Source organism: Caenorhabditis elegans, chromosome III, assembly GCF_000002985.6.
Source record: "Caenorhabditis elegans chromosome III".
Lineage (NCBI taxonomy): Eukaryota > Metazoa > Nematoda > Chromadorea > Rhabditida > Rhabditidae > Caenorhabditis > Caenorhabditis elegans.
Window position 1 is genome coordinate 2,308,165 of NC_003281.10, and position 23,057 is coordinate 2,331,221.

Consider the following 23,057-nt stretch of genomic DNA (forward strand, 5'->3'; position numbering starts at 1 on the left):
TAACGCCCCGGAGCCCGTGAGCACATGTGTAACTTTTTCGTCCAGTTCCCCTTATCGAAATCTTAATTTTCTCCTAATTTTATAATTAAAAATGCTCCTTGAGCAAGTTTCGCCAACTTTGCTCAGTATGCCTCTTATAATTTGTCACCGTATTTTGGAAAAGTTGGAGCCTGACGATAGGTGGATTTTTTTTTGCACAGGCTTTTACAAAAGGGTACCTCTGGCTGTACTCTCAGAAATGAGCACAGTTAGAAAACCTGAAATTGAAGAAATCTGTGGAAGTAGTTTTTTTTTGGTTTTTTCAAACCATCAAGCATATATAACCTTGCATATTTCCAGACTGATCATCCGAAAAGTATGCAGAATCCTGAAAACCTCCGTGGATAACTTTGGACTACATTACAATTCCATCTTTGTTAAAATCTGTGAATCTACTGTTTCTATGTATTTATTAGATGATATATGTGTCTATTACTACGACCTAGATGATGTCAATTTATCAGTAACATACAAAGGAAAAGAAACAATTATCCAAGGGGAAAATTTCTTGAAAATAGCATTCGAGGATTTGAAGATAGTCACGAATGAGACATCATCATTGGTTTTACATTCCTATGATAGAAGTGGCATTTTTGCATTTTTCATTAGTGAACAAGGATGTATTAATGTTAAATCGATAAAACTCAACGATTTCTCATTTAAAGAAGTTCTGATTATTCTTCCGATGCTCAATGCACAGAAGCTGGAAAATATTGAAATAGAATATCTATACGATATTGACAATTTTAAACAAATTACTTGCCTGGATCAATGGAGAAATGCAAAAATTATTCATTTCTATCAAAACTCGCCAGGCATACCTATTGAGGATTTGTTTCACATAGAAGAGTTTACAATCTACTTGCAGAATTTGTCAGTGCAGAATGCGATCAAAATTCAAGATGTAGGTTAATAGTTTATTAAGTTGAAGTCTTAGTTTAATTATAGGTATACAAAGCAATTAACTTTCGTATTCAGTTTGATTTAGGTACATTAACATGTTAGATCGATAAATGGTTCGATGCACTACAACTGGTCAGATGCACCATAACTGGTCAGACGCACAATACTAGTTTGATGCACCATAACCATCACCAGATTTTGTAAAATTTGGTAACTTCTGGTCTTCCATCGACCTTAAATGTGTCTAAATCAAGTTGAAAAAAAATTAGCCAGTGATTTCAAAAAAGTTAGTTTCCGGCCGCTGGCAAGTTGGTCAAATTTCAAATATTTAGTAATTTTAGGTAATTTTTTGAGCCGAGCATTTTTTGAATTTTTATTTCAGATCCTCATGGAAAGTAGTACATTCCAGAAGTGCACGTTATATCTCCGTAATGATGATCCAATAGAACTTGCAAAGGTTTTCCTACCGAAATATCTTGGAGGCAATGAACATTCAATTAAATATTTAACTAGGTTTACTATTCATTGTGAACTTCTACATAGAGTTTCACACTTTGACAGGAGCCAATGGAAGTTTTCAATTTCGAATGAATGAACTACATATTTTAAACAAGTTTTTTTCATGTGCCAAGACCCCCGATTGTAGTGATGATTATAAATTTATAAAATACATGTTGCGCAATACTTCCACACGCTTCACATTTATTTCTTATCAATTTTCAACATACAATTCTCGAAACGCAGAGAATAAGAAATTTGGCAGGCACCAGAAAAGTTTAACAAATTCAATTATTCAATTCATATTTTTACTGAAATTTCACAATTTCTTTACTTTAAACTCGCAATAATTGGGATTGTCAAAGTAGCTTCCAATTTTAAGCTTGAATTTGTTAACATTGTTTGAATATTCAGTCTGAAACTCTCTGTCGCCAACATAGTCCGGTTTGAATACTTTTGCAATTGCGATTGTATCTAACTTTGATTTTTTAATAAACACATAGAATTTTCGAAATGTATGTCTTCTCATAAGATCCTGGAAGTTATCGTGTTATGAAAAAAGAACACTACAAGTTTAACTTACATCTCTAACTTTAACTGCCATTTGCGTTGAGAAATAGTCCAATGTTACAAGGAATTTTTCAAAATGAAAAAAATGTTCAAAAAGGCTACTGTCCAATGCCCACTCTGTTCCGTAGTCATTTACACAGAGAGTGAAGCATCTTAAAAACTTCCACTGATCCAAATGAAAAATCCGTTCAAAGTTATCAATCTCTTCTTTACTATTCAATTTAAGATTTTCAAGCACTGTTGTTTTAAAATAGGGTATAATAGTGGATACATCATTGAATTCAAAATCCCAAATTTCTAGTTTCTTCACTTGAAACCATTTTTCCGGTTTCAAGCTGCCGATAAATAAATTGACAATGTCGTGCCTTTCTTCTGTTAAGTTGTGCAAGTATAACAAGGATACATATCTCAATACTATCTTCAAATCTTGAACAGCAATATTCATGAAGTTTTCTCCTTCAATTAACTTTTTCTGTCCATCGTAAGGCACCATCGTGCCATTTAAAGCATCCATATAACAGATGTGAGTTTCGTTCAAAAATAGAATAACTCTGTTTTTATATATGTCAACGCGGGCCATTTCGAACCGAGTCTCAAGTTTATCAATAAAGTTTCGCAAGTTTTTGCACACTTTTCGGGCGCTGAGTCTGAAAATTGATTTATCTGTGTCTACTGGTTGATTTCAACATAACAATCACTCACCGATCCATTGGCTCCAACTTTTCCAACACAAGGTTTGTGATATCAAGAGGCAAATTGAGCAATGATACCGGTTTTTTGAGGTTATCAGACATAATTAGAATAAATCTGAAAATTAGATGAAAAAAGTACCCGAAATGAGTACCTTTCCAGAACCACAAAAATTCTCTGAAATTTTTGTTTTAAATTTCGGAATTTGAGTAGAGAAAATGGAGAACCCGGCGTGAAACGGACTGAATAACCCGCCTCTTATCAAAACTTCTCTTATCATTTTTCTGCTGACGTGTGGTTTTTAAGGTTATTTCTACTAGTAAACAAGAACACATTTAAAATTTAAGTAATTTTTGCTTTTTTTGCGTAAGAAAACCAAACGTTGCGAAATATAATGTACAGTGCCGGCCAATATTCTATTCGTTTTCGGGTTTTTGGTGATTTGCTTGAGTTGTTCAAGCACGTGTAACTCAAAAACTATAACAGCTAGGGAAATATTTTCAATGGGATTGTTAAGTGACCCACAACTTTGAAACTAGATGTTTTCATAAAACAAAGTTTAATAAGAAAATACTTTTCACAAATTTTTCTACATTTTTCAATTTGTTTTTTCGTCCGAAAGTGATCAGGAAAATTTATACAAAAGATTAAACCTGCAATAGAAGAGTAGCAATTGACAACATTTTCTCAAAATGCAAGCAAAATCTTTTTTAAATCAAATTCTAGGTTTAAAAAAATGTTTATGTATGTTGAAACTATTCACATTTTGAGTTTTTCATGTGAAAACTGCTCTGTGAAAAAATTTAATGCAATTTTCAGAACATGCCAAAACTTCAAAATTTGTGCTTTATTTTCAATTGTTTGTATAGAATCTCCTGGTATATTTGTGACAAAACAATAAATTGCAAAAAGTAAAAAACATTATGGAGAATATTTTCTCATTAAACTTTGTTTCTTTAAACCATCTAGTTTCAAAGTTGTGAACCATTTAGAAATTCAAGCAAAAAACGGGCCCGCCGGATGTCAGCTGCTGTAATTTTTTGGAACAGAGCTGTACAATTTTCACAAAATAAAAAAAATGTAGATAAAGTAATTGGCAATATTTTGTTAGTTTAAAATATTTTGCTAACTATTACAGCTTTTGAGTTACACGTGTTTGAACAACCCAAGTTAATCACCTACAAACCGAAAACGAATAGAATATTGGCCGTCACTGTACATGTTGATTTCAATGATTTTATTGCAGAATACTCCATACATTTAATAATACAAAAAAATTAAATTAGCATCTTTTAACACTAACAAGGGAAGTGAATATAGGGGTCCCCGGACTTTGGCATGGCATAGTATTATTTCGATAAAATAGTGTTACCGATGATCGCTCCAAAAAATCTAGCTGCCCCGGTCCAGGTTCAACAAAGTTATGACGTTTTGAAATTTCAGTTAAAAACACCATTGAAATCCACTGTCTAACCATGCTATCCACGCAATTCTCAGCTTGCGTGACCACCGAAAACGTGACACCCACCACATTGAGTTGAAAAATGTCCTCGGTGGCCGAGTTGGGAGTGCGCGCGTCTGTTAAGAATGAATCTTTGGTTCGATTCCTTCTATTTTTGAAATTTTTTTGCAAGTTGAATAAAGTTGTAAAACAACTCATTCAAACATTTTTACGCATTTTTAAAGTGATTTTATTCTTATTCGGGAACCCAGAATCATTTTCCGCACTTTTTGGAAAATTTTATTTTTTTCATTTTTTCTCAAAATTTCTTGATCAACTCCAAGCAAAAATTTCAAAAAATTTTATTTTTCTAAAAAATTTTAAATTGCCATTTTATTGTTTAGAAATGTATGAAACGTATATTACACAAGTTTTAGCGAGTAAACCATCGAAATGATGTACATTTCATGAATTATGTGCAAAATATTTAACCAACTTCGAAGTTCCATAACTTCGTTGAGATAAATTATTTTGAAAAATGATCAACGAATTGTTTGTTGAATAACAATGAACAAAGTTTTAGTTATACACTTTCTGAAATATTTTGCCCTCAAGAAGTTGTGACTGTTTTCCCGAACCCAATGTTAAAAGAAAAACTAGCCAAATGTCAACCTTGTTTTCTTCCTCGTGGCTGAAGGTATCAAATAGTTTATAACTAAAACTTTGTTCATTGTTATTCAACAAACAATTCGTTAGTTGATCATTTTTCAAAATAATTTATCTCAACGAAGTTATGGAACTTCGAAGTTGGTTAAATATTTTGCACATAATTCATGAAATGTACATCATTTCGATGGTTTACTCGCGAATAAAGAGCTAAAACTTGTGTAATATACGTTTCATACATTTCTAAACAATAAAATGGCAATTTAAAATTTTTTTAGAAAAATAAAATTTTTTGAAATTTTTGCTTGGAGTTGATCAAGAAATTTTGAGAAAAAATGAAAAAAATAAAATTTTCCAAAAAGTGCGGAAAATGATTCTGGGTTCCCGAATAAGAATAAAATCACTTTAAAAATGCGTAAAAATGTTTGAATGAGTTGTTTTACAACTTTATTCAACTTGCAAAAAAATTTCAAAAATAGAAGGAATCGAACCAAAGATTCATTCTTAACAGACGCGCGCACTCCCAACTCGGCCACCGAGGACATTTTTCAACTCAATGTGGTGGGTGTCACGTTTTCGGTGGTCACGCAAGCTGAGAATTGCGTGGATAGCATGGTTAGACAGTGGATTTCAATGGTGTTTTTAACTGAAATTTCAAAACGTCATAACTTTGTTGAACCTGGACCGGGGCAGCTAGATTTTTTGGAGCGATCATCGGTAACACTATTTTATCGAAATAATACTATGCCATGCCAAAGTCCGGGGACCCCTATATTCACTTCCCTTGTAAATTCATAAATGTTGAAAATCGGCGGTGTACAATTAATCTCGAACACAGCATCATCGTTTGAAAACTCAAATGTATATTTAATGCCACCAGAATAATCTGGTTTGAATACTTTTGCGAGTTCAATCGGGTCCGACTTTGACATGTCCAATTTGATTGTGCAGATCTTGAAGGAACTTCTTTTCAGGAGATTCTGAATGTTTAAGGTGAAAACTTTAAATCTTAAGTAACATACATCTCTTAATTCAACTGCGTGTTGTGTTGAGAAGACATCCATTCCGACGGTAAACCGTTTTAAATGAAAAAACTGTTCGATTTGATCAACGATGCCATCAATTTCAATTATTTCCAGATGCTTCCATTGCTCTAATTGTGTAATCCGTGCAAAATTATCCATTCGACCAGGTCCTTCGAGTTCTAGATAGTCATATCTTTTCGTGTATTCTATCATTTTTCTCGTTAATTTCCGCTAGAAATAACGCTAATTTCGAATTTTTCGATTTTTTCACAAAAAAATCTGCAAAAAAAACTTTAATTCCGCAATTTTGCGTAAGCTTCGGTGTTTGCGGACTTCCAATTTTTAGCCTAATTTTGAGCCGATTTTCTTCGATTTTCCTCGTTTTTTCGCTATTTTCTTGAAAATTTTTGTGTAAAATCACGAAAAACTCAAATTTCAGACAAAACTCGCACAATTACGCGCAAAAAAGCCGCCGAAAATGCCGCCGAAGAAGGGAGGAAAGAAGAATAAGGACGATGATTGGTAATTCGGCCCGGTTTTTCGATGAATTTTCAATATTTGATTGATTTTTTCAGGGATGACGATGCCGCCGAGAAGAAGCTCGCAGCTTTGAGTGTGGCGAGCAACGCCGACGCTCAATGGGACGACGAAGAGCCGAAGAAGGCGAAAACCAAGGCAAAAGCGCCGGCTAAGAAGGGATTCGCCGCTCTGGTGATTATTTTTTGCAGAAATTACCTATAAAGTCATTATTTTTCCAGCTAGATGAGTCAGAGCCCGAGGAAAACTATTCTGAGCCGCCGGAGCCCGAGCCTGAGGTGAAAAAGGCCGCCAAGGTGCCGGAGAAGCCGGAGAAAGAGAAAAAAGAGAAGAAAAAGGCCGGAAAGAAGGGTAAAAAGGGAGAAGCCGACGAGGAAGAGGATTTAGATGCTCTTCTAGCTTCATTCCAGGAAAAGGATGGCCCGAAGGTGGCGGAAGTGGCTCCAGAAGCCGTGGCAGCTCCAGAAGCTGCTCCGGTAGACGACAAAAAGAGCAAGAAGAAGAAGGAAAAGCCTGTGGAGAAGCCTGAAGAGCCCGCAGTCGAAGAGGATTCGGATGGTGAAGGAGACGAGAAGGATCAGGATAAAAAAGACAAGAAAAAGCAGAAAAAGAAGGATAAAAAGAAGGAAAAAGAGAAGAAAGAGAAGGAAGATAAGAAGGGTGGAGCTGGAGCAAAGAAAGGAAATCTATCGTTGATTAAGGAAATGCTCAAAAAGCAGCAAGAAGAACGTGAAGAGCAGGAACGACTACAGAAAGAGCAACAAGAGCGTGATGCTCAGGAGGAGAAGGAGCGTCTGGAGAGAGAGCACGCTGAGAAGGAGGTGCTCTATGAAGAAAAAATCAAAAAATCGGTGGAATTTCAGCTGAAAATCATGAAAATTCGCATTTTTTCGCTCTGAAACAGAAAATTGCTTCAAAAACTGGCTTTTCCGCCGAAAAATCGAAATATTCGTGGAATTTCAGCCGAAAAACCCGAAAAATTAACCTTTTTGGCACAAAAAACCTGAAATTGGAATTTTTGGCTCAGTCTTTGTAAAATTGGGTTTCCGTGAAATTTTTTTTGACTTTTTCTCCTTGAAAAACCCCGATTTTTCATGGAATTTAACCTGAAAATATGGGAATATATTTATTTTGTGCGAAAAGTCACAAAAAATGACAACTTTCGCTGAAATTGGTGCAGAAATGCCTAAAATTCAGAAATAAAATTGATTTTTTGGAGGATTTTGCCATTTTAAGCGAAATTTTACAATTTTTTTGGGAAAAAAACCGAGTTTTCTTGCTCTAAAATTTAATAAAAATCGAAATAAAATTTAATTTTTACAATTAAAATGTTGAAAATTTCAATTAAATAAAACTAAAAATTGCGAAAATTTCACTCAAAATTATGAAATTCCTTTAAAAATTCCAATTTTTCACCTTTTTCGCAAAAAAATGAAATCTTGGGATTAAAAATCCGATTTTCCGTCAAAAATTCCCCAATTTTATTCAAAAATTGCTTTTCTAAAGCCATTTTAGCATATTAAAACTAGAAAAACCCCAAGTTTTCCAGCGAAATCCTCTAAAAATTCCATTTTTCGAACATTTTCGCAAAAAAAATTAAAATTTTGGGATTAAAATCCGATTTTCCGTCAAAAATTCCCCTATTTCATGCATAAAAATTCTATTTTTAATCCAAAAAGAGATTTTTTAAAGGCATTTTAGCATTTTAAATGAATAAAAAACCAAATTTCGAGCATTTTCGCAAAAAAATTCGATTTTTCGTCAAAGTTTCCCTATTTTATCAATTAAAACTCTACTTTTCCAGCGAAAAGAAGCGGCAAAAGAAGCAAAACGCCTTGAAGTCGAACGCCAAAAAGCCGCCGGAACCTACCAGACAGCTGCTCAAAAACGCCAACAAGCTCTGGCTCTGGAGAAGCTTCGAGCCGCCGGACACTCTGTTCCAGCTCCACGTGATTCTACGGAAGATGAAGCTGCTGGAGTTAAGAAATCATTTGTCTATGTTGATGAGAAGACGAAAGCCAAGCAGGAAGAGAAGAAGCGTAGGCGGTTGGAGAAGCTCGGACAGCTTCCGGTAGCTGCTGAAGCTTCAGCTGATGCTTCTGCTTCTGCTTCTGCTGAAGCTTCTGCTGAAACTCCATCAACTACTCCAGAGCAGGAGAAGACCCCGGAGCCCGTTGACGATTGGGAGATGGCGCACAGTGAGGATGAAGCTTCAGCTCAGAAGGAGAAGCCGAAGAAGCCAGCCACCAAGGCTTCTGATGCCGACGAGGATGACGACGAAGAGTCTTCCGACGAAGAATCAGATGAAGAATCGGAAGATTCTGAAGAATCTGAAGAATCTTCTTCTGATGATGATGAGGATCGTGGTGGACAACAGAAAGAGACGGTCGAAGAGAGAATGGAACGGATTAAGCTTCGAATTGCCAAGAGGAAGGAGGTGGCTCAAGCGAATCGGAGCACAGATAACCTCAGATCTCCGGTGATCTGTGTTCTTGGACATGTTGATACTGGAAAGACGAAAATGTTGGATACTGTATGTGTGGAAATTCTGACGAAAAAACACGGTTTTTTCATGGATTTTCAACAGAAAAACGGGGAAATTAGCGAATTTTTGTTTAAAAAATCGTGATTTTCGGCGAATTTTCACCCAAAAAACGTATTTTTCAACTGAATTTCCGCGGAAAAATTTGATTTTCAGCCTATTTTCCAAGAAAAAACTCACTAAAACGGAAATTTCACCCAAAAAAAAAAAGTATTTTTAGCCAAATTTTGACCAAAAAACGTGAATTTTATGATAAATACGAGCAAGAACGGGGTTTTCGTGGATTTTTAAGTGAAGAAAACACGATTTTTGTCCATTTTTGTTGAAAAAAAGTGATTTTCAGCAATTTTTTCAAAGAAAAATCTGGATTTTCGTCTGAAATTCACTGAATTGACGGAAAAAAAACAGTTTTTCACGGATTTTCCAGGGAAAAACGTGATTTTTTGCAAATTTCATGAAACTTTTGTGGGAAAAATCGTGATTTTCGTCAAATTTTTATCCAAAAAAACGTAATTTTCAAATTAAAAACGAGATTTTTGTCAATTTTCACTAGAGAAAAGGTGGTTTTCACAGAAATTTTAAAGTAGAAATGTGATTTTGAGCTTATTTGCAACGAAAAATCGCGATTTTTTGTTTAAAAAAACGTGATTTTTACCGAGGTTTTGTAGAAAAATCGTGATTTTTACGATAAATACGAGATAAAACACGGTTTTTTCATGGATTATAAGTGAAAAATGAGACTTTTGCCAATTTTCGTTTGAAAAATCGTGATGTTCGTCAAATTTTCACCCAACAGACGTATTTTTCAGTGGAAAAACGAGATTTTCACCAAAATTTTTCTACCAATTTTTCAATGGATTTTCATTTGAAATTCACTATAAAATTTCAATTTTCAGCGAAGAATCAAAAATAAAAAAAGCAATTTTCGGCAATATTTAGAGGAAAAAACCGTGATTTCCCTTCTATTTTCCAAGAAAAAGCTTGATTCCAATTGATTTTTATTTTTAAAAAAGGATATGGAAAACTAAAATCCACTGAAATCTTTTCCAGATCCGCCGAACAAAAGTCTGAGAAAAAAAAAGGATTTTATGGTTTTTCATCTGAAATTTACTATAAAATTTCAATTTTCACCAAAAAATCACCGAAAAAACCCTATTTTTCACTGAAAATCATCATTTTTTGCGCCAAATTCTCCGGAAAAATTGAATTTTCAGCAAATTTTCGTAGAGAAAACGTTATTTTCAGCAATTATTCAACAAAAAAAAACGTGATTGAATCAAATTTTCGAGAAAAGTGCAATTTGCAACAATATTTCGACGAAAAAAGTGATTTTTAAAAACACAATTTTTGTCTGAAATATCACCCAAAAAGCGGATTTTTCAATAAAAATATGGATTTTCATCCCAAATTCACTATAAATTTGCAATTTTCAGCAAAAAATCACAAAAAACACCTAATTTTCATTAAAACCCGCGATTTGGAGCAAAATGTATAGGATAAACCGTATTTTTAGCAAATTTTCGTAAAGAAAACGCTATTTTCCAGCAAATATTTAACAAAAAACGTTTTAAAAAACCCATTTTTCATCGAATTTTCAAGGAAAAAAAAATTGATTTTAGCTTTAAAAATGAAAAATTCACTAAAAAAAAAAGATTTTTTGCTGAAAATTGCAATTTTATAGTGAATTTCAGATGAAAATGCATATTTTTATTGAAAAATGGCATAAAATTAGGTTTTTTAAATTGAAAATTTGCTGGAACCCAGTTTTTTCAATGAAAAATGAGATTTTTAGCAAATTTTCGTGCAAAAATCGTGATTTTCGTCAATTTTTCAAATTAAAAAAAAACCTTATTTTCAGCTGAATTTTTCAATCAAAATCTGGATTTTCTTCTGAAATTTACTATAAAATTGCAATTTTAGAAAAAAGAAAAAAAAAACCAAAAACCCTAATTTTCACTGAAAACCATCATTTTTTGAGCAAAATTTAGAGGAAAAAGCCGTGATTTTTCTTTTATTTTCAAAGAAAAAACTTGATTTCAATAGATTTTAACTTAAAAAAAAAAAGAATAAATAGCACTGAAATCTTTTCCAGATCCGGCGAACAAATGTGCAACAAGGTGAAGCCGGTGGAATTACTCAACAAATCGGAGCAACCGAAGTTCCAGCCGAAGCGATTAAGGAAAGATGTCGTCAAGTTCGTGGATTCCTTCAGGATCAAATGAAAATTCCTGGATTCTTAATTATTGATACACCCGGTCACGAATCGTTCTCGAATCTTCGAACACGTGGATCTTCTCTCTGTGATTTTGCGATTCTTGTCGTTGATATAATGCATGGATTGGAGCCACAGACTATTGAATCGTTGAAGCTTCTTATTAAAGGTGCTGCTGAATTATGCGATTTTTCGGCTGAAAAATTGGAATTTTTTGAGCAAAAATGCCAAAAAACCCTAAAATTTGTGCCAAAAAATTGAAAAATCGCGATTTTCTGCTCTAAAAATGAACTGACTGGCTGATTGAAGCTCAAAAATCGAGGAAAACGGGATTTTTGAGCACAGTTTTGAGAAAAATGTGAAAAATCAAAAAATCCCTTAAAATTGATTAATTTCCACTTAAAATCCTGGAAAATTGCTGAAAATTCGGATTTTTCCATATTTTTGCGACAAAAATGGAAATTCGCATAAATTGCGATAAACAATGCGAAAAGACAATTTTCAGCCGAAAAATCCATGAAAATCGGGATTTTCTTAGCAAAAATGTCAAAAAACCCTTAAAATTGACCTGAAATCTATGTAATTTTCCATGTTTTTGTGCAAAAATTGAAAAAATTGGGATTTTGTGCACTAAAAATGAACTGAATTTACTGACAGAAAATGCGGAAAAAAAAACGATTTTTCAGCCAAAAATAGATAAAAATTGAGATTTTTTGAGCAAGACTGTCAAAAAACCCTAAAATTTGACCTAACAATGTGATTTTCCATGTTTTTCTGCAAAAAATTGGAAAAATCGGGATTTTCCAAGATCTTTACCGCAAAAATCGGAAAATCCCTTAAAATTGACCAATTTTACACTTAAAACCCTGCAAAAAATACTGAACATTCGGAATTTTCCATATTTTTGCGGCAAAAATTGAATCGGTAAAGTTTCTCATTAGAGGTGCTGAAAATGCGATTTTTCAGCTGAAAAATCGGAATTTTTCGATCAAAAATGCCAAGAAATCCTAAAAATTGACCTCAAAACATGTAATTTTCCTTGTTTTTGTGTATCTTTCGAGATTTTTAGATGCAAAAACGGAAATTTTAACGTATTTTCCAAAAATGTTGGCTCTGAAAAAACTCAAAAATCGAAAAATCCCTTAAAAAACAGAAAATTGCGATTTTTCTGCACTAAAACTTCCAAAAACCTCTAAAATTGATTAATTTTCACCTGAAAATCCCGAAAATTTACGATTTTAAAGTTTTTTCGGCTCCAAAATACGAAAAACGTAAAATATTTGATTTTTGGCAGTTTCTTTTTGTTGCTCAAATTCGAGCAATTTTCAGGTTTTTTGCAAATTTTGAACTAAATTTTTCGAAAAAAAAAATTTTTTTTTTTTTTTGGAAATCCCGATTTTTATCGATTTTTCACCCGAAAATGTCTGAAAATTGGCATTTTTCTACACTAAAATCTCCGAAAACCTCTAAAATTGATTAATTTTTGCCTAAAAACACCAAAATTTTGGCTAGAAAATCCCTTTTTTCTGCTCCAAAAGTCGAAAAATGCTAGATTTTTGAACTTTTTACTGAAATTTGACCGCGAAAAAGTCAATTTTTATGGATTTTCCACCTAAAAACCACAATTTTTTGCAGGAAAAACGCCATTCGTCATCGCATTGAATAAAATCGAGAAAACTTTGAAAAACCTCTAAAATGGATTAATTTTCTCCTAAAAACACTAAAATTTTCTGAAAATTTTGAAATTTTTGCGCAATTTTTTTAAAAAAAGTTCTAAAAATGTACAAAGTGGCGCAAGAAATATCAATTTTCATGGATTTTTCCCTCCAAAAACCCCAATATTTTTTGCAGGAAAAACGCCATTCGTAATCGCATTAAATAAAATTGATCGTCTCTACGAATATGAATCAAACCCGCGAAAAGATGTCTACGAACTGCTCAAATCTCAGAAGCCACGAGTTCAAGCCGAATTCAAAGAGCGTTTCAATCAAATTGTCGTCGAATTCGCCGAGCAAGAGCTCAATGTGACCCTATCGAATCATAAAAATGCAGAAGATTCGGATTACGTGTGTATGGTTCCAACGTCGGCATTCCTTGGTGATGGAATTGGAAATTTGATGGCTTTTATTATTAATCAAACACAGACGAAATATGCACAAAAACTCGCATTCTCTGAAGAACTCGATGCGACTGTTATGGAGGTTAAAGCCATCCCTGGTACGGCGATTTCGAGCAATTTTCGACGGAAATTGACTGAAAAAAACTGGAAAAATGGGAAATTTTACACTTAAAAAAGTGGAGAAAATGAAGAAAAAAAAAATTGAAATTTCGAACTTATTCTCCAAAATCCAGAATCGTTTTTTTTTGAATTTTCAACCAAAAAAAATAAATTTCAGATAAAAATTGAAAAAATTGGAAAAAACCCTAAAAATGCACTAAAAACGAAGAAAATTTTGAATTGTTCTGTTCAAAAACATCCAAAAAGCCACAATTCTCACTAGAAATTAGTTATATTTTTTTGTGTGTTAAAATTTGTTTTTTTTTTCATTTTTTTTTTGCCTGAAATTGACTGAAAAAACTGAAACAACTCCACTTTTCCAGTGAAAATGGCTCAATTCGGAAAAGTGTGATATTTTTTTCAAAAACGCTATTTTATTTTGAATTCAACTGAAAAAATGGAAAAAAAGCTAAAATTTCGGTCTGAAATTTCACTGAAAAACTGAAAAAATGGCATATTTTTCATTGGAATAGTGGAGAAATCAACAAAAAAAAAACCCTCAGATTTACGTTGGAAATTGCTCAAAAAATCACTAATTTAGTCTGAATTTAGCAGAAAAAAAAATTGAATTTCGGAGAAAAAATTGCAAAAAATTGGAAAAACCCCCTAAATTTGCGTATTTTACCCCCAAAAATGCACTAAAATCGAAGAAAAAAGTGCCCAATTTTCACTAGAAATTACGATTTTCGACTAAAACCGCCAAAAAAAAAAAAAAAAACTAAATTTGGTCTGAAATTTACTAAAAATCGATCGCATTTATTCAGCAAAATTGACAGAATTTCAGCTGAAAATCTGGAAAAAGTCAATATTGGAGCAAAAAAATGATTTTCTGATAAAAAGCCAAGTTTTTCGCTTTTTTTCAAAAATTATATAGAAAAAATGGTCTAAAATAGCCAATTTTTTGTTGTTAAAATTCAGATTTGCTCTCAAAAATTCAAAATTTTTGTCTGAGTTTTGTCGAGAATTCAGACAAAAATGAGCGATTTTTCCAAATTTTTGAGAAGAAAAAATGAGATCTAAACGAAAAATTCCGAAATCCACCAAATTTTTCAGTTTTTCACAATTTGGGAGCAAAAAATGAGCATTTTCTGATAAAATGTCAAGTTTTTCGCGGATTTTCCTAATTTTCGAGCCAAAATCCAAAATCTACTGGATTTTTACGCGAAAAATCCCGATTCTCGAGTTAAATGCTCCAAATTTTGCTCGAAAGCCTCAAAAATTCAAAATTGTCATTTTTTTGCCAATTTCGGAGCAAAAAAAGAGCATTTTCTGATAAAATGCCTAATTTTTCGGGGAAATTTCCGGAATTTTCGAGTCCAAAATGAGATCTAAACGAAAAAATCTGAAATTTGCCGGATTTTTACCGAAAAAATCCAAAAAGTTCCAATTTTGAAAATTTTGGAGCAAAAAATGAGAATTTTCTGGTAAAATGCATAGTTTTTACCAAATTTTTTCCAATTTTCGACATTAAAAAAAAAAATTTCAACTTTAGAATCAGGAAAAATTCATAAATTTTGATTTTTTTTGCCTATATTCCAAAAAAAAAAACTATAAATTTGCAGGTCTCGGCACGACAATCGACGTAATCCTCGTAAACGGAACAATGCGAGCCGGTGACGTCATCGTGCTCACTGGCTCCGACGGAGCAATTACGACACAAGTTAGAGAGCTTCTAATGCCAAAACCATTGAAAGAATTGCGAGTAAAAAATGAATATATTCATTATAAAGAGGTTAAAGGAGCTCGCGGAGTCAAAGTTTTGGCTAAAAATCTGGAAAAAGTGCTGGCAGGACTACCGATTTATATAACTGATCGAGAAGATGAAGTGGATTATTTGAGACATGAAGCTGATCGACAACTTGCAAATGCTCTTCATGCAATTCGGAAGAAGCCAGAAGGAGTATATGTTCAAGCTTCAACTCTTGGATCACTTGAAGCTCTTCTAGAATTCCTAAAATCTCAGAATATTCCATATTCAAATGTGAATATTGGACCGGTTCACAAGAAAGATGTCCAGAAGGCTTCTGCAATGAAAGAGCACAAAGCGGAATACGCGTGTGTGCTCGCTTTCGATGTGAAAGTTGAACGAGAGGCACAAATATTCGCTGATCATGAGGGTGTCAAGGTTTTTCAGGCGGATATTATTTATCACTTGCAGGATGCTTTCCTCAAGTATAGGTATGGCGAGCTTTGAGGACAAAATTTGGAGCATTTAACTCGAAAATCCGGATTTTACGGATAAAAATCCAGAAAAATCGCGGAAGAAATAAGAAAAAATCACGAAAAAATGGATTTTCCAAAGTTTGACGAAAATTCGAACTGCGGCCAATCAGCGATTCGCTCCGCCCACTTTTGAACCAATCAAATGGAGTGGGCGAAAAAATCCGCGAAAAGCTATGCATTTTACCAGAAAACGCTCATTTTTTGCTCCAAAATTTTCAAAATTGGAACTTTTTGGATTTTTTCGGTAAAAATCCGGCAAATTTCGGATTTTTTTGTTTAGATCTCATTTTGGACTCGAAAATTCGGGAAATTTCCCCGAAAAATTAGGCATTTTATCAGAAAATGCTCTTTTTTTGCTCCGAAATTGGCAAAAAAATGACAATTTTGAATTTTTGAGGCTTTCGAGCTAAATTTGGAGCGTTTAAGTCAAAAATTTGGATTTTTCGAGTACAAATCTGGCAGATTTTGAATTTTGGATGAAAATTTTTTGGAAAATCCGCGAAAAACTAGGCATTTTATCAGAAAATGTTCATTTTTTGCTCCAAAATTGGCAAAAAATTGACAATTTCGAATTTTAGGCTTTCGAGCCAAATTTGAAGCATTTAACTCGAAAATCTGGATTTTTCGGGTGGAAACTCGGTAGATTTTTAATTTTGGCGCGAAAATCCGGAAAATCCGCGAAAAACTAGGCATTTTATCAGAAAATGCTCATTTTTTGCTCCAAAATTGGCAAAACTGACAATTTTGAATTTTTGAGGCTTTTTAGCAAAATCTGAATCATTTCACTCGAAATTTTGAAATTTTCGGGTAAAAATCCGGTAGATTTTGGAAATTTTCGTTTAGATTTTATTTTTGACTCGAAAATTAGGGAAAATCGCTCATTTTTTGCTTAAAATTTCGACCAAAACTCAAAATTTTGATTTTTTGAGAGCAAATCTGAATTTTATCAAAAATAGGCGATTTTAGACCATTTTTACTATACAATTTAAAGAAAAAAACCGAAAAATTGACTTTTACAGAAAAAATCTTTTTAAAAAAAGCGCAATTTTCCATAGTTTGACGAAATTCGAACTGTGACCAATCAGCGATTCGCTCCGCCCACTTTTGAACCAATCAGCTGTAGTGAGCGGAGTTAGAAGACGCTGATTGGTTTGAAAGTGGGCGGAGCTGATTGGTCGCAGTTCCCAAACTTGAATTTTTCATTTTTTAGCGATTTTTTTTTCGGTTTTTTTTTGAATTTCAGACTATTTTTTGGCGTTTTAAAGCAAATTTCCTATAGTTTCGCAGAAAAAATCCTTGAAATTACAGAGAAGAGCTAAAAGAGAAGGCTCGCCGCGATAATGAGCATCTTGCGATCTTCCCATGCAAACTTCGTGTTCTGCCGAATCACGTCTACAATACACGTAATCCCATCGTTTGTGGTGTCTCCATTGAGGCTGGAATCGTGAAACGGGGCACACCGATCTGTGTACCCAGCAAGGAAGTGCGTTTTGGATTGGAAAATGTGAAAAAATTTTTTGACGAATAAACTCCAAAAAACTACGGTTTTTCGGATAATCGACATTTTTCAGTGTTTTTCTTTAAAACTCCGAATTATTCGTTTTTCTTCGCGTTTTCACCAGAAAAAATGGGAAAAATTAGGTTTTTTCTCAAAAATTTTGCAAAAAATCCGTACCAAACACAGAATCGAAAAAAAGTTGGTTTTTAGCTAAAAATTTGATAAAAATGCCAAAATTGGCTTCAAAAAAACAAAAAAAATGGAAAAAATATAGTTTTTACCCGGAAATTTGATAAAAATGCCGATTTTTTTTTTGGCAAAATTGGCTAAAAATTTGTGCAAAAATCGATACAAAACACGTTTCCCACAATTTTTGGCCGGAAAACCTGAAAAAATCAAAGTTTTTTCCTAATTTTCTACTCAAAATTCCCAATTTTCTCCATTTTTTGCAGGGAATCTTCCTCGGAACAATCTCATCAGTTCAACGAAACAATGAAGAAGTCCCATCGGCTAAACAGGGCGAAGAAGTTTGTATTAAAATTGAAAATACGACTGGCGAAGCTCCACGGCTCTACGGACGTCATTTCACACACGAGGATCCACTTTATTCCAGGGTTTATACTTGAAAATTTGGGAAATTTTCACTAAAAACTCGATTTTTCCGCGATTTTTTGTGGAAATCCGACGAAATTACATTGAAAATATCGAATTTTTCACATTCTATGGGTTACGGTAGCGCCAAAAGTACGCAAACACGAAATTTTACGAATTTTAAACAAAATTTAAATATTCTAACGAAGGAAACCGGATAATCGACGAATTAATCAAATTTACCTTGAAAATATAGAATTTTTCACATTCTCCGGGTTACGGTAGCGTCAACAGTACGCAAACACCGAATTTTACGTTTTTTTTTTCGCAAAAATGCGCACAAAAACTTCGAAAATGGTGATTTTCTTGGCGAAAAGATTGAAATTTGTTCAAAAAATCAAATTTTTCCACTAAATAGGTAGAAAATTGGCAAAATTAGGTGTTTGCGTACTTTTGCCGGTACAGTAACCCTAAAAAAAGCTGAAAATTTCCTTTTTTTTTTCGCTCGAATTATCGATTTTGCAGGTAACCCGTGAATCAATCGATATCTGCAAGAAATATTTCCGTGAAGATTTGACAAAAGCCGATTGGCAGCTCGTTGTGCAGCTGAAGAAGCTTCTCGAAATTTTGTAGATCACAATTTTCCCGCCGATTTCCTATAATTTCCCCCGTGTCGTTGACCCTATTGTCCTTGGAGCGAGCTTGCATTAGGTAAAAGCTTGAGAAAATTTGAATTTTTTCCAGTGCAAACGCGCTCTAATGAACTTTTTTTAAAATTTTCTTTTTGGTTACGGTTTTTCTTGTTCATTTCACCTTTTTTTTCTATTTTTCCCCAGTTTTCCCCCAATTTTGTTGTTATTTAACTCGTTTTTTTCGAATTTTTTGGAAAAATTGGATTTTTTCCGGTTTCCCCCCACCCCCCCGCCCCATTTTCGCTACCCTTTCACAATATAATCGTCTTCTTTTCGCTATCGACTAGTTGATACCGCTGCTTTTTGCTTCCCCAGTTAATGAATGCTTGTTTTATTTGAGAAAATTGGCAAAAAAAGCACAGAAATTGAGAAAAAACTGAAAAAAAACGTAATTTTTCCAGAAAAGTGAAAAAAATCTACATTTTCCTCTGTTTTTTCGACTTTTTACAAAAAAAAATTCCAAAAAAATCACAAAAATTTGCGATATTTCATTCGAAAATTCTGAATGGCCGAGGATTGCACGAAAAAATCGAAATTTCGCTTCAAATCTGACGTCATTGACACCAAATCGAATTCCAATCTGAAAATTTTACGATTTTTGGGCTCAGCTCACCGGGAGCTTCAAAATGACCCCCAACATGACTAGGTTCCGGCCATTTTGAAAATTTCGGGGTCCCGCCACGAAAATGGGATTTTAAAGGCGCATAGAGTGAAAAATAGAGAACATAGGTCGTGTTGGGGGTCATTTTGAAGCTCTCGGTGAGCTGAGCAATAATAACAATTTAAAATTGGAGAAAAATTCAGATTTGAAAGGAAAAAGTTGAGAAAAAAGTTAAATTTCTCTAAATTTAATTGAAATTTTTTTCACTTTTCAGTTTTTTTTTTTCATGAATAGTGCCGTTAATTTTACTCAGCTCGCCGGGAGCTTCCAAATGACCCCCCACACGACTATTTTTTCTCTATGCGCCATTAAACTCCCATTTTCGTGGCGGGACCCGAATTTTTCAAAATGGTCATTTTGAAGCTCCCGGTGAGCTGAGTAAGATTAACGGCTCTATTCATCAAAAAAACTGGAAATTAAAAAAAAAAAATTTTAATTTTCGCAAAAAAATAAAAAATTTTTAAAAAATTTTCAGATGAATTTCATTTTTTTTTGTCGAATTTTTGTTCAATTTCAACTTTTTTTCAATTTTAAAAGTATATTATTACTCAGCTCATCGGGAACTTCAAAACAATCCCCAACACGACCTATTTGCCCTATATTTTACTCTGTGCGCCTTTAAACTCTTACTTTCGTGGTGGGACCCGAATTTTTCAAAATGGCCGGAACATGGGCGTGTTGGGAGTCTTTTACGCTTAAATTGAGCATAAAACGAAAAATTAGTTGAAATATTGATTGGAAAAGATTTGATTGAAAAAAAAAATTTCTTAAAATTTTTTTAAAAATAATTTTGAATTTTATGAGTTCTCATCCAAACCTCAATTTGCACTGCTTTTTGCACATTTCCCGCTCGTTCCAGTAAAAAATCTTGCACTTGTGCTCACATTGGAGACGTTGAATCTTGAAAAAAAGGTTTTTTCCGAAAAAGAAAAATCTGAAAAATCCAAGTTTGTTTTTGAAATTTATTATAAACTCGAATTCCACCAAAATATCACCGAAAAATTCAAATTCCCGCGCCGATTCTCAGTGGGGCGCGTTTGCTCACCTTCGGCACACTAAACTCTCCGTAGACGCTTGAAACCGCGAAAATCGATCTACCGCGATATTCGATAATTTGAAGAAGATCAGCCGCGTGTGAGTAGACTCCTAAACGAAAAAAATTATTTTTTAATGAAAATCCGAGAAATTTCGTTTTTTTTCCGGATTTTTACTTCAAAATTTTCCGATTTTCAAATTGTTGGATTCACCGCACTGAGAGCTTTCAAATAAGCCCCATATTGAGTAGATTCGGTGCAGTTTGACGGTTATGGCCTAGAAATCCAAAACTAGGCCACCAATTGTCCACGGTGACCTACCAATTGTCCGATTAATTGTACTGGATTCGTAGACAAAAGCATTGCATTCTCCCTCCATACACCAACGATTGTCGGATTTTGTGATCGCTTCGGTGCGCAAAAACTGAAGGAAAAATTGATAATTATTGATTTTTTTTTTTTGAAAAATCGATAATTGATTATTATTTCTCTTTTTGAACCGATTTTCCAACAAAAAAGACCAAAAATTCAAATTCCCGCTGGCTTTTTCTCATTAGAGCGCGACTTATCGATTTTTCGAAAAATTCACAAAAATTTCCAAAAATTCCCAAAAATCAATAAAATCTATCGATTTTTTGCATTTTCCAAAAAAAAAATCAATAAACAACCTGATTATAGATTAAATATTTCATAATTTCCGTGTTTTTCTCCGTGGAAACCACGAAAAGTGTCATTTTCTCCTCGATTTTCATTTGTTGATACAAATTTGTGTCGGGCTCCGATGCATCGTAATATTGAAACTTTGGAATTCGAATCGACAGCTTTTTGCGGAAAAGCTTCGCGATTTCGGTCTGAAAATCGATTTTTTTAATCGATTTTTCAAGCATTTTATCATTAGAGCGCACTTGCGTTATGTAGGACATGTGAATCGGGTAGCCGGTCATGAAGAGGTACACATCATCGGTCACATTGAAGAATTTGTCATCTGATAGAAGAATGCAGGTGCAGTTTTGCTGTAAAATCGATATTTTCTACTTTTCAATGGGGCGCGGTTGCTGTTCCGTGGAAATTCAAACTTTTCGGTGCAAATCGAATTTATAGATTTTTCACAAAAATTCCACGGGAATTTTGGAATATTTTCAATTTTTAATGAATTAAAAATTAAAAAATCGATTTTTCAACGGAAAATTCAAATTTATAGCTTTTTATCAAATTGTCAACAGGGCGCGCTTCCTCTCACTCACATCGAAATCCTCCAATGGCATACACGTGGAATCGTCGACGTTGCATGGATTAAAATCGGAAAACTCTTCGAAACAATGAATATTTATTAAAAACATGGAAAATAACAAGAAAATCGATAGATTTTTCAGCATTTTTGAAGAAAAATCGTAAAAAATAGGGAGATGGGGTAAATTGGCAAGAAATATGTTTAAAAGTGTCAAATTTCATAACAAATTGGTGGATTTTCACGAGGAGAGGCCTAGAGACACTAAAATTGCTTCATATTCTTTCAATTGTTGAGCGAAACCAGTGTTGGGACGGATACCTGCAAAAAATTGATTTGAAAAATTCAAATTTCGCGGGAAAATTTGTACTTCTCGTCTCCCGGCACTTGTCCATAGCTTCTCGACACGAAATTTTCAGATTTTTCATCAAATACGCCACTACAAATGTCGCCGAACGAGATATTCCGGCATTACAGTGGATGAATACCTGGAAATATGAAAAATTAACGATTTTTCTAAAAGTTATTCATTTCTCTTGAAAAATATCGATTTTTCAGGAAAAAAAATACGATTTTTAACACGTGGTGTCAGAGTGTCCTATGTGGGTTTGATCTACGAGAATTGCGCCACACATTTCGCATAATTAAGAGCGTGCTGACGTCACATCTGTTTAGAAAAAAATTCTCGCATTTTTTTGTAGATCAAATCGTAATGGGACAATCACCGCAAAAAAAATGTTTTTTGAAAATTTTATCGATTTTCTAAAACCCACAATTCCCTCATTCTGCCGAACTTTATCGATAAATTCGAAAACCCGCTCAAAATAATCGATAATTCGAGTTTCCGGCAAATCGAGAATATCGATTTGCAAATATTCGAATTTTTTCGGAAAATGGTTCGGAATTCCGGTGCCGACGTTCACAATGTGCGTGATTTTTCGATTTTCTAGAATTGGAAGGTCAGCGGCGACATCTTGACTTCCGAATAGTAAATCTGAAAGAAAATATATTTTTTTACAATGTTTTTCACCCTTTTTTCGAGTGAAAAGTACGAATTTTAATCTTTGCGCGTAAGATTTAATGTATTACTACTGTAGCCTTTTGCGTACTTAATACAGCACACTTTACGCGCAATTTTTTACAGTAATCCCCTAGAAAATTGCTGAATTACCTGGTAAAGCTTCTCCTACAACTAAATCCGGCTCCAAATCGACAATAAATCCTCTCCGCTGCAAATATTCCACCTAAAAATTGATTTTTGCCGGATATTTTTGAGTTTTTCAGAGATAAAACCTTTTTTCTCCGGCGGTTAGAAATATTTTCCGTGGTTTTATCAACTAAATCTTCTCCAGAATCTTGAATCTCTTCATATTCCCCGTTTTTGCCTCGTTTTTCTACACGAACTTCGCCAGACGGGAGAGTTGTTCTGAAATTTTGTGTTTTAAAATTTTTTTCGAAATTTAATTGAAAATGAATGAAAATTACGTGATTTCAGTGGCTTTCAGACGATTTTTGATTTTTAGCAGCTCATCTAAGTTCGGCATTCTGATGATTTTATTGATTTTTCGGGATCTGAAGCTTTCGGGCTCTCCAAGAAATATGCAAGCGCGCTCCAATGATAAATTCTGTCAAACAGAACTAAAAAGTTGCGGATAAGAAGTGAAATTGATGGAATAAATCAGAGAAAGTGTGAAGTTTGGTAGTATATAAACAGAAATTCGGTAAAAAC

The 23,057-nt window shown here is 33.7% G+C and overlaps 5 protein-coding genes and 1 non-coding gene across 6 annotated transcripts; 3 read left to right on the top strand and 3 right to left on the bottom strand.

Annotated features, from left to right (window-relative positions):
* Positions 1 to 91: 91 nt before the first annotated feature.
* On the top strand, positions 92 to 1,542 carry Y54F10BM.20 (F-box domain-containing protein; the record flags this gene model as incomplete). Its single annotated transcript, NM_001267928.3, has 3 exons — positions 92 to 180; positions 340 to 943; positions 1,325 to 1,542. The coding sequence occupies 3 exons, from the start codon at positions 92 to 94 to the stop codon at positions 1,535 to 1,537; spliced, it is 906 nt and encodes a 301-aa protein (NP_001254857.1). The 3' UTR covers positions 1,538 to 1,542.
* An 88-nt stretch (positions 1,543 to 1,630) lies between these two features.
* fbxa-66 (F-box domain-containing protein) lies at positions 1,631 to 5,871 on the bottom strand. Its single transcript, NM_065134.5, has 5 exons — positions 5,830 to 5,871; positions 5,591 to 5,787; positions 2,713 to 2,817; positions 2,024 to 2,657; positions 1,631 to 1,975 (listed from the first exon to the last, which is right to left on the bottom strand). The coding sequence occupies exons 3-5, from the start codon at positions 2,802 to 2,804 to the stop codon at positions 1,760 to 1,762; spliced, it is 942 nt and encodes a 313-aa protein (NP_497535.2). The 5' UTR covers positions 2,805 to 2,817; positions 5,591 to 5,787; positions 5,830 to 5,871; the 3' UTR covers positions 1,631 to 1,759.
* Positions 2,385 to 2,405, top strand: 21ur-15567. Its single transcript, NR_052136.1, has one exon.
* Positions 5,872 to 6,271: 400 nt separating the features above from the next.
* On the top strand, positions 6,272 to 18,737 carry iffb-1 (Eukaryotic translation initiation factor 5B). Its single transcript, NM_065135.9, has 10 exons — positions 6,272 to 6,354; positions 6,408 to 6,543; positions 6,591 to 7,190; positions 8,174 to 8,902; positions 11,004 to 11,292; positions 12,975 to 13,340; positions 14,964 to 15,579; positions 16,933 to 17,107; positions 17,575 to 17,736; positions 18,239 to 18,737. The coding sequence occupies exons 1-10, from the start codon at positions 6,311 to 6,313 to the stop codon at positions 18,344 to 18,346; spliced, it is 3,225 nt and encodes a 1,074-aa protein (NP_497536.2). The 5' UTR covers positions 6,272 to 6,310; the 3' UTR covers positions 18,347 to 18,737.
* Positions 18,721 to 21,515, bottom strand: Y54F10BM.12 (Insulin/EGF-Receptor L Domain protein). The gene is made up of 7 exons (NM_065136.5): positions 21,345 to 21,515; positions 21,006 to 21,113; positions 20,769 to 20,951; positions 20,422 to 20,524; positions 20,112 to 20,212; positions 19,884 to 19,966; positions 18,721 to 18,985 (listed from the first exon to the last, which is right to left on the bottom strand). Exons 1-7 carry the CDS (start codon positions 21,474 to 21,476, stop codon positions 18,874 to 18,876), a joined length of 822 nt encoding a protein of 273 aa, NP_497537.2. The 5' UTR covers positions 21,477 to 21,515; the 3' UTR covers positions 18,721 to 18,873.
* On the bottom strand, positions 21,413 to 22,919 carry Y54F10BM.13 (Dual specificity protein phosphatase 19). The gene is made up of 6 exons (NM_065137.7): positions 22,814 to 22,919; positions 22,622 to 22,754; positions 22,500 to 22,572; positions 22,102 to 22,322; positions 21,699 to 21,816; positions 21,413 to 21,649 (listed from the first exon to the last, which is right to left on the bottom strand). The coding sequence occupies exons 1-6, from the start codon at positions 22,870 to 22,872 to the stop codon at positions 21,570 to 21,572; spliced, it is 684 nt and encodes a 227-aa protein (NP_497538.1). The 5' UTR covers positions 22,873 to 22,919; the 3' UTR covers positions 21,413 to 21,569.
* Positions 22,920 to 23,057: the final 138 nt, after the last annotated feature.

Coding starts and splice junctions, on each gene's coding strand:
- fbxa-66 (NM_065134.5), bottom strand. CDS start 2,804: ATGTCTGATAACCTCAAAAAACCGGTATCATTGCTCAATTTGCCTCTT. Junction 2,658..2,712: donor AAGTTGGAGCCAATGGATCG/GTGAGTGATTGT, acceptor ATCAATTTTCAG/ACTCAGCGCCCGAAAAGTGT. Junction 1,976..2,023: donor TGGCAGTTAAAGTTAGAGAT/GTAAGTTAAACT, acceptor GATAACTTCCAG/GATCTTATGAGAAGACATAC.
- iffb-1 (NM_065135.9), top strand. CDS start 6,311: ATGCCGCCGAAGAAGGGAGGAAAGAAGAATAAGGACGATGATTG. Junction 6,355..6,407: donor AAGAATAAGGACGATGATTG/GTAATTCGGCCC, acceptor TGATTTTTTCAG/GGATGACGATGCCGCCGAGA. Junction 6,544..6,590: donor AGAAGGGATTCGCCGCTCTG/GTGATTATTTTT, acceptor TTATTTTTCCAG/CTAGATGAGTCAGAGCCCGA.
- Y54F10BM.12 (NM_065136.5), bottom strand. CDS start 21,476: ATGCTGAAAAATCTATCGATTTTCTTGTTATTTTCCATGTTTTTAATA. Junction 21,114..21,344: donor TGCCATTGGAGGATTTCGAT/GTGAGTGAGAGG, acceptor TCGATTTTACAG/CAAAACTGCACCTGCATTCT. Junction 19,967..20,111: donor GAGAGTTTAGTGTGCCGAAG/GTGAGCAAACGC, acceptor CTTTTTTTCAAG/ATTCAACGTCTCCAATGTGA.
- Y54F10BM.13 (NM_065137.7), bottom strand. CDS start 22,872: ATGCCGAACTTAGATGAGCTGCTAAAAATCAAAAATCGTCTGAAAGCC. Junction 22,573..22,621: donor CTAACCGCCGGAGAAAAAAG/GTTTTATCTCTG, acceptor ATCAATTTTTAG/GTGGAATATTTGCAGCGGAG. Junction 22,323..22,499: donor TGTAGGAGAAGCTTTACCAG/GTAATTCAGCAA, acceptor ATTTTCTTTCAG/ATTTACTATTCGGAAGTCAA.